The 9,526-nt window shown below is 45.6% G+C and overlaps 1 protein-coding gene across 3 annotated transcripts in view; it reads left to right on the forward strand.

Moving 5' to 3' along the window:
- Nucleotides 1-7,808: 7,808 nt before the first annotated feature.
- Nucleotides 7,809-9,526, forward strand: part of qkib (QKI, KH domain containing, RNA binding b) — a gene marked incomplete at both ends in the record, with an annotated part of 72,951 nt that continues 71,233 nt past the window's right edge. For all 3 annotated transcript variants that reach the window (XM_080544877.1, XM_080544878.1, XM_080544876.1), the window contains one exon: nucleotides 7,809-7,950. In XM_080544877.1, the coding sequence (XP_080401003.1) occupies nucleotides 7,809-7,950 (142 nt within the window). The remainder of the gene's footprint in view (nucleotides 7,951-9,526) is intronic.

Raw genomic sequence — 9,526 nt, forward strand, 5'->3', positions numbered from 1 at the left:
AAAAGCTGAAGACAAAAGCTGTGCTGCTACAGAGATGTCAATGTCACTTTTCTGTAGGTGCATGCTTGTAGCGTGAAACCGTGACTATGAAATGTGGGTGTCTTTGTGAATCTGTAGTTTATGTCAATAGTTATAATGTTTAAGGTTAAAAACTTCCTGTCCGCGCTCTGTCAACAGCTCAGAGCAGTTTAGTTTAGTTGTTACAATGGTCAGGGCTGGTTGTCACAGTGGTCAGGGTAGGTTGTCACAGTGGTCACGGTAGGTTGTCACAATGGTCAGGGCTGGTTGTCACAATGGTCAGGGCTGGTTGTCACAATGGTCAGGGCTGGTTGTCACAATGGTCAGGGCTGGTTGTCACAATGGTGACTGGTTGTTGTCAATGTCATAAATGTGTGTTGAAAGAATAATTGAAATGAGCGGTACTGTGTAAAAGCTATACTAGCCTCTATTCAACGCTGTGATTATCTAAATAATGTATGTTTGTTAAAGCTGAAAACAACATAATGAAAGAAACACCTCCCCTACTCTCCCCTCGCTCCGCTACAAAGAATAGAAAATGAAAAGTTCAGCAAATGCAAACAAAGAATATGCATTCGAGCGATTGAGAAGAAATAATGAAAAAAAGGAATTGCTTATTTGGTGGATGTATAGGCTACAGTTACACAATCCAATCCAATCATCCAATCCACCTTTGGTAGCTCAGACTGTGCATTCTTACAGGCCCCTAGCTCCCAGCGCAGGGGTAGCCCCCCTGACCTCTCATCCCCTGGCCCTGGGCCCACTCAAAGGTACGACAACCACGTAATGAGACTAATCCTAATTAAACTCACCATGGCCTTAGCCCCACTCCCCACTCTCCCCCTGTCCTCGGGTCCAGCCCCCTGCATTCTGAGGAGTCTGGAGGATGCCTATGGGACAGATCAGGCCCGGCTCTAAGCCCACTAACAGCTGCTAACGCCTGCACCGCCCCGGCTACACGGCCCGGAACATTTTGTGCAGATGTTGGATAAAAGAAAGACAGCATAACCTCCGACTAAAACCAAACCAGACAGACAGCCTAATGAGGTGCCTCGGGTTACGCCCCCTGAAACGGACCGGATGGCGGAAAATCGTCTCCCCCCCGTGGTGGTGAGAGAGGGGGTTATTGATCCAAACTGACCTGGACCTCACAGAGAGGCATAGGGGGGGTAACCAGGGTCTCAAACAAGTAGCGACCTGTGGTGGTGAGGCGTTCATAGACTGTACTTCCGATCAGAATCACACGTCTCACCGAAGGACACGCTCGGAACACCAAAACAGGAAGTGAACACAAGGAGGGAGACTGAGGGGGGTGGCGGGGGGAGAGGAGGGAGAGGGGGGTGGCGAGGATGGGGAAGGAAAGGACAGGATCCCTCCGTCCGTCTGTTCGTACCCCCAGATATCCCAGCATCCTCAGCCTCCACGTCTGGACCTCTCCAACTCTTATCAGACCGCCCACGGTCTTTCTCTCATCCTCATCTCTTATCAAACCACCCACACTCTCTCTCTCTCTCTCTCTCTCTCTCTCTCTCTCATCACAGGTTCACACTTCTAATGCTTCTACAACCGAGAACACGATTGAAAACAAAACCTCTTCTCACCAAACGTGACCCAATGCGCTTTCACAAAGAGCCAAGAAGATAAAGCAAGCAACTAAGATGGACATTTAAAAGGCGAGTCTGAATAAGTAGGTTTTGAGGTCTCCCTTAAATGTTCCCAGAGTTTTGGACAATCTCAGGTCTCTCAGGTAGGGTGTTCCATAGTCTGGGAGCATATATACTGAAAGCTGTCTCTCCTTATCTCTTGGTCAAAGGGGTGCACTGATTCATCGTACGATGCCTTTAGTGGAATCTTGAAGGACCTTGAATGGGAAAGTACTAGAGAGTGTCTCAGCCATCTATGCACTGATACTGCCTGTTGTTCATTGCTTTGTATACTGTATGTCTGAAACCTAAATGTATCTATTTTTATATGCTGCCCTCTTGGCCAGGTCTCTCTTGTAAAAAGAGATTTTAAATCCCAATGAGTATTCATTCACCTGGTTAAATAAAGGTATAATAATAATAATTAAAAATCCTATAGGTGTCAGATTGGATCGACCTGAGCGATGTCGGTTCATGGGAGTGTCCCTGTGCCCCTGCTGGCTCCAACGCCACAGACACGTCCCAGGCTGCCTCGGTTCCCCCACAGACACATCGCCTCTTTTCTGCTCCACTGCCACAGCGGACGTAGGCTCAGAGGGGAATGAATAGAGAAACTACTGCAATGAAAACAAGGGTGCAGTTTGGCCTGCCCCGAGTCTCTCCTATCTGGCACGTCACAGGCAGGGCTGGACAGTTCCAGAGGGGTCCGATATCATTATGGTGCACCACACTATCGTTTCTCATGGGGGGGATAGTCCTGACTTTGACTGGCGTTGTTAACCTTTCGGTCGGCCTCTGCTCTGCTAGCACACCAGAACCGAGAGTTACATCTTGAACCAACGGTTCTCTCTCTAGATGTCGAAAATGTTCGCTCTAGACTGTCTACGAAAAACCTAACCCACCATCCTGTCATCTGTTGCTCATTCCAATGATGTCGTTTCCTTTTTCCAACACAGACGTATGGCGAGACAGGACCAGATACACTTTTTTTCCAGCAAGCTGACTTGACATGAAACTAACCTTCCCAGATGCTGTAGATGGGGGCTGCACAACAGAACGAGGCGATTGCAACAATCTCAACGATAATCAGAGGCCAGAGAGGAGTGGGGGGGGTTTTAACAATGGACAGAGGTGAATGACCATGGACTCTATGATACGAAACAGCGATTGTCTCTTGTCCTCTCTCTGCGGAACACAGGCGGTGCCTCCATTGCCTTTGTATTCCTGTTTGAAAGTGGCCGTTGTGGCGATGTCTCCATTGTGGCAGGACGCTAATTGTCTTTGTGTCCCTGTTCTCGGCTCCCTTCTCCTGCGTGCTACAATGGCGCACTGTGCTTCCCTTACGGTGAACAATCAACCTCTCTGTTCACGTAGGCCATGGAGTCACTGTCCACTGTGACTGTACACACACTGGCTGGCACACTCGCACATGTACACTGGTAGCACAAACACACTGCTACATACACACACACACACACACACACACACACACTAACTAACACAGAGAGGGAAGTACACATTGGTGAAATATTCTACACAGACCCACACTAAGTATAGAGCATGAGCGATGCCCTAGAGAAGATGATACTGTCGAAACTCGGTGTACAGTGAGTAACAGGCCTGTTGGTTGAAAGTAAGACTGAAGCTACAAGACAACAGTGCACATTCTCTCCTCGTCACAACGACACTGTTTTGCTTTGAATTTAGTCTTTTTCTTTCACTATGTATTTGTGTCTGGAAAAATCAATGGAAACACACTCTGCCTCTGGCCACGAACTCACTGTGGACGCAGACACGTCAAGTTAGACCTCCAAGCATCAACACTACATTCAGGAGATATGCTTTTATTTACTTTGAGGATCAAATCAATAGCCATTATGGATACATCACTCCATAACAGTGAAAGAGAGATTATTGTTCTCTTTGGGTCAAAGCTGAGCACAAAATGATAGTACTCTCCTCACTATTATGCAGAGGCCTTCCTTGCCAACTTCAAAATAAAAGTAACTCTGAACAGCACAGCGTTACAAAGCGTATGTACTGTAAAGTATGACCAGGGACTGCGTTTAGTATGGCCGCAGCTGACTGCAACAGAGCCTCGATTGTTTCTGAATTCGACTAAATCTCAAGAAGCCATCAGGAACACAGGAGTTCACTAGGGAACAAGCTACTTAGAGTGTCAGATATCAACTGTCACTCTGACAATGACAGTTTCGTCTTCTTTTTAAAGGATTCAGATTCATGTATGGTGTCATGTGTTTTGGGGGGGAACAGGTGAAACATTTAGTCAGGGGACAAAAACAACTTTTATCCAATGTTGTGGCCTATTGTTTCTTCAATGTCCTTTTGTTTGAAGTGTCTGTTTGTATCTGTCAGGCAATGTGACACACACACACACACACACACACACACACACACACACACACACACACACACACACACACCACACACCACACACCATGCTCACTCTCTACCTTTGTAGCCTATTGTCTCTTATTCCCTACATCACTCCCTTCCCCTAACTGCCCCTGTCAGTCTCCCCCCCCCCCCCCCGCCCCCCTCTTCTCCCCTACACCCCCTCTCTCCCCCTCTCTCCCCGTCTCTCCACCTCTCTTCTGCCTGAGCTGTAATGAAACGTCCTCCTAGTAATGGCTGTCCCTCTCGGTGCTCTGTTAATTACTTCTCTATTTATTTAGCCGATCTGTCCGGGCGGGGGCTGTCCCCGGCCGTGGGGATTGTCTGACTCCTGCGTCAAATAGCCTGCATTCCGATCCTCTGATGCTGAAACTAACATGAGTCCCCCCCTTTTATCTCAAAAGCGCGTCAAATTAGCACCCGGCAGATTCCTGATACAAAGAACCCGGTAACCGAAAAAACCTGGAGACAGGGCTGATTGCCGCAGCGAGGACCAGCACAGCGTGGAGTCCGTGTATGGCCGAGCATGGCTGTCTATGGGCTCAGCTCTGCTCAGCCGAGACCAACTGCACTGCCGCTGCGAGACGCATACTGCTTTTAATGGTGTGTGAACATCAAAGCAACAGGGGTAGATCTGAAAGTAAATGAATCTAATTTCATGCAATAAAACTCTATTTCAGCAGGTGACCGATGAACACTTCTCACTTTGGACTGGTAATTGTGTGAGCAACTAGACAAATTAAAGTGTGTTTGTGTATAATGTTGCCACAGGCTGCTACCTAAAGCCCCTGATTGCTACCACTAAATTATTCCACACTCTCCTTGTAATCAAATACATTCTGCCACTGATATATCTCATTCAGTGCCTCACCATGGCATGACCTAATAGTTGGTCGCCGTGTAAAGAAAATCCCAAACACAAAGCTACATTCATCCGTCCAAAGACACAAAGCAGATTTCCATACATGCCAAAAGAGTTGTCACTGACTCCTAGAGGTCAGCTGACATGTAATATTATCAGGCTGATATCTCAGTTCATTCACTAAAAAACCTCCAGTCTCATTGGGGACGGCGTTGCCGTGGTGAGGGCTCGACCCCAGGCCCCCCCATCCCTCGGTCTAGATCCGGTTTCATCGTTTTATAGGCTGCTTTTATTTTTGGGCTCAACCCCTGCTGGCCCACATGCCATCACTGAGGAGGAGTTTATGAGGGGGGGGGGACAGAGAGAGAGAGAGAGAGAGAGAGAGAGAGAGAGAGAGAGAGAGAGAGAGAGAGAGAGAGAGAGAGAGAGAGAGAGAGAGAGAGAGAGAAGGGGGGGAGAGAGGAGAGGTAGAGAGAGAAAATACAGAGAGAGAGAAGGGGGGAGAGAGAGGAGAGGGAGAGAGAGACAGAGAGAGAGATAGAGAGAGAGAAGGGGGGGAGAGAGAGGAGAGAGAGAGACAGAGAGAGAGATAGAGAGAGAGAGAAGGGGGGGAGAGGGAGAGAGAGAAAGAGAGAGAGAAAGAGGGAGAGTTAAGGGGGGATAGAGAGCTGAGTGTGTGAGAAAGACGGGTGAGATTGAAAAAGGCAGAGTAGGAGAGAGAGAGAGAGAGAGAGAGAGAGAGAGAGAGAGAGTTGGAGAGATTGAGAGACCTAGTGTTCTCCCAGCCAAGTTGGGACAGACAGAGACCGGGTTGCTCTCTTTGCCTGGTTTCACAGTCTATGTGTGCAGGAATGCATTCATTAACGTAATTCCTCTGCCCTCAAACAAGGGTGCCGTCACAGGGTGAGTGAGGGGAGGATTGAAGTTTGTGGGGCTTGTGGGGAGTGAAGGGGGAGGGGGGGTGGGCATAAATACAGCCCCCCCCCCCCTCCAAACACACTCACTGGAGCAGTGGAGGACGAGAATCCTCTACCCAGGCCTCAGCATCCAAGTCGATCTCCATGAGAATGGCGAAGGCGGCACAAAAGGATGAAAAGGTAGTGGAAAGGCCCTGGACAATCCCTTCCTGTTTGGGTGGGTCGTTTGTTTCAGGGCTGTCAGAATTGGCCCCCACAGCCCCTCTGCCCCTCTGCCCCACAAGCCTCACAAGCCCCGTTTCACACATTCTTCACAGCTTTGTTTTCCGTGTGTTTTTTAAAACATTCACGTGAAAAGGGGAAGGTGGGCAAAGTGAAATCAAACAGAACTGGAGCAAAAAAAATCTAAACACATCTAAAAGCTAGCCAACTAAAACTGCTTTGCATAACAAAAAGAGGCAAAAGCATTAAGCCAATTAAACTATTTATATAAACATTTTAACGACACATTTAAGCAGTTATAATTCATACATTTTGTGTAGGGAGAAAAAGCACCCTTTGTCCTCATTTAAATTAACAGAGTGCTATGAATTGTTTGGTGATAAATCAACATGAGTAACAACGCAGACGATAGAACAGCCTTCTGCAGTCGCTCTAAATCATTTATTTCCCACTTAAACATTTATTTTACAAATTATGACGCCTATTGAGTGAAATGTGAAACACATGAAAGCAAATATGTCTGTATCTTTTAGACGTCTGTTTAGGGAGGAAGAAAAAGCTGCACATCTCCTACAGGTTCACAGCGCTTTTACAGAGGCAGTTCTATTGAGATGAATGCCTGATTTTCCTCTCAGTTTAATTGTGTGATTCACTCTGATGTCTCTGGCATTTAGTCAATCACATATTCTCTCTCAGAGCGAAGAGGCTTGCCAAATGGAGGATAGATTTGTGATATCCTTTTCAGACCTTGGCTCGTCATTTGATTTATTCTGAATCCAATATTCAGAGACACACCATACATATTTTTCGTAAACGTTTTCCAAGATGCGTGTGTGTGTGTGTGTGTGTGTGTGTGTGTGTGTGTGTGTGTGTGTGTGTGTGTGTGTGTGTGTGTGTGTGTTTTCTGTCTGAGTTTCTTGTCTGCAGATTGTGTGTGAGTGTGTGTGTGTGTGTGTGTGTGTGTGTGTGTGTGTGTGTGTGTGTGTGTGTGTGTGTGTGTGTGTATGTGGGTGTGTGCGTGTGTCCCACAATCGGCCTCGGAGGAGCGCGTGCACGATCTCGGCTGTGAAGTGTGGTCATGTGACGGCTCCCCAGCCCCGGCACAGCCAGACGGTTATTGGAGACTGAATGCCAGCCCAGCTTCATTGAAAAAGCTCCGTTATCGAGAGTAGAGACAGGAGGGGCGGACGCTTCCAGTGTAGTGTACAGACGCACTCATAACAACACGTAGAAAGCTCTGGGGAACTTGGGGAAAGGGACATTATTCTAACCGCTAACTCTATACGTTCGGTAAGAGAAAAGCAGAAGACAAAATCGTCAAAAAATAAATCACGAGCAGTGGGCACGCGGGAGGATTCATTCCGAGTAACTTGTGGAATTGTAAGGGCAACCGAACCAGCATAAGAAAAACTACCTCTCATCGCTTCATATTTTTGTTTCATTTTCTTTCTTTCTTTTGTTTTGATTTCATCTTCTGATCTGTCCTAGGAAGAGCTGTCAGACGGAGTGGAATTGCAGTGCAATGCGTAAAGAGTCTGAACGCGGCACCAGCAATCACTGCGTTGACGGGCTCTAAGAGATACTGCTGGTTTGAGAGAGACAGACAGGGCTGATTTTTGTATTCTATTTTTTTTATATCTTATTTATTAATTTATAGCCAAACGTGAGCGTATTTATTTTCCAAATTTTTTCGGTTCTGTTTTTGGACTGAACATTTTTAATTTTTGGAATATGGTGGGGGAAATGGAACCGAAAGAGAAGCCCAAGCCGACCCCAGACTATCTCATGCAGCTCATGAATGATAAGAAACTGATGAGCAGCCTTCCCAACTTCTGCGGGATTTTCAACCACCTCGAGCGACTGCTTGACGAAGGTAAACTTTGTTCAATTTGTACTAAATATGCACTCGAAATGTGGTACATTTCTAGTATATGCGCATGCATGGGATATCATAAGACATCACTCACACAGTGAAACTGCCGTCTCCTTGCCGTGTTGGGTTATGAGTCGGTGTGTTGGATCATTTGTTGTTTTGGACTCATTTTCTGATCATTGGCAAATTAATTCAATAAATGTACACACGACAGTTATGTTCACTTCTTTAGAGTCCCCATAGCCTCGACAGGTGACGCTATACGCGTGGAACAACGCAGGCTAAATTGCGCGGTCCGCATACTTCAATCAACCTTGAAACATTTGACACGAGAATGAATGAACGCTTTCAAATGATACCCCATTCACCAGAAGTTGATCAAGGTATTTCGTGACGTTAGAATTATAAGGTTCTATCTCCATTTTTGTCAAAATTTAGTTTTTTACATCATCTGATCCATTAGGTGTTTATTAATACCTGTGTGGTGTTATTTTTAAAATGTTGACATTTTTGAGTTAGTAATTCATAAAATACAAAGGTTCCATCTCACAAAACATAATGGAATGTAAAAACTTTGACGCTCAATATCTCTGAACTATCCTAAATGGAGATAGAACCTTATCATTCTAACGTCACGATTTGTCAACACGTTGATTTTTTATCTGCATGTCAAGGTAGCCTACAACACAATAGCGTGGAAAGGCTTAGAACAGCTAGTGGTTGCGTTATTTCAGACCAACTGGTGCTTGTAGGGCGAGCTGATCAAATTCCCAGGTAATTGAACATCACTACTCAAGATGTTCATGTTGCAGAGGAGGGTGGACCGTTGGACGTGGGAATGAACGTCAGTCTAACGGTATGCTCTGAGTACATGGGGCCCTAATTGTTTTGTCACATTAAATGTCCACAAATCAGTTTTTTATCTCTTCCAATTTGGCTATAAACTATATCTTCCCTCCCATCGTAACATCATAATGACGAGTGATAATAAAGCTCTGTGTATTCAACCCACGTCTTTGACAAAAGAATCGAATGTTTTCCCTGCCAATACATGTTAACAAGAGTATGCACACTGAGGTGGGCAGATGTCATCAGTCTTACCAGGTGAAGTGTTTTCTAACCGTTTAGGCCAGGCTGGAGATGCAATGAGTTAGAATAGTCTGAGGGCTTCAATGCGTATGGTAGTGGGTGAAAGCATCGTAGAATCTAATGTTGCCTCTGTCCTCTGTTATTTTTCAGAAGTATTCTGTGTACGCTATCTATTGCCTATTCACTTTAGCCTTTTGTATTCAGTCAAAGCCTTAGATCTTGAAGATACAACTTTTTAAAAATGTGTTTTTTTTAGCAATCTCAAACTTTTATCAATCCCAAAACATTTATGACTAAACTAAAAAAGGAATTTCCGGAAGAAAATGTGTTTGCTTCAGCTGTCTTAAAGTGTCTTTTTGGTTGAATGCTATATAATATTGTTTATTTGAGTATTGTTTAATACAAATAAGTAGTTAGTATTAATTCAAGTGATGCCGGATTGGGGGTGTTAAGGTTGATTAGGTGTGTATCCATAACATTATTTCAT

The sequence above is a fragment of the Nansenia antarctica genome (genome assembly GCF_963989245.1).
Source record: "Nansenia antarctica genome assembly, chromosome: 1".
Classification (NCBI taxonomy): Eukaryota; Metazoa; Chordata; class Actinopteri; order Argentiniformes; family Microstomatidae; genus Nansenia; species Nansenia antarctica.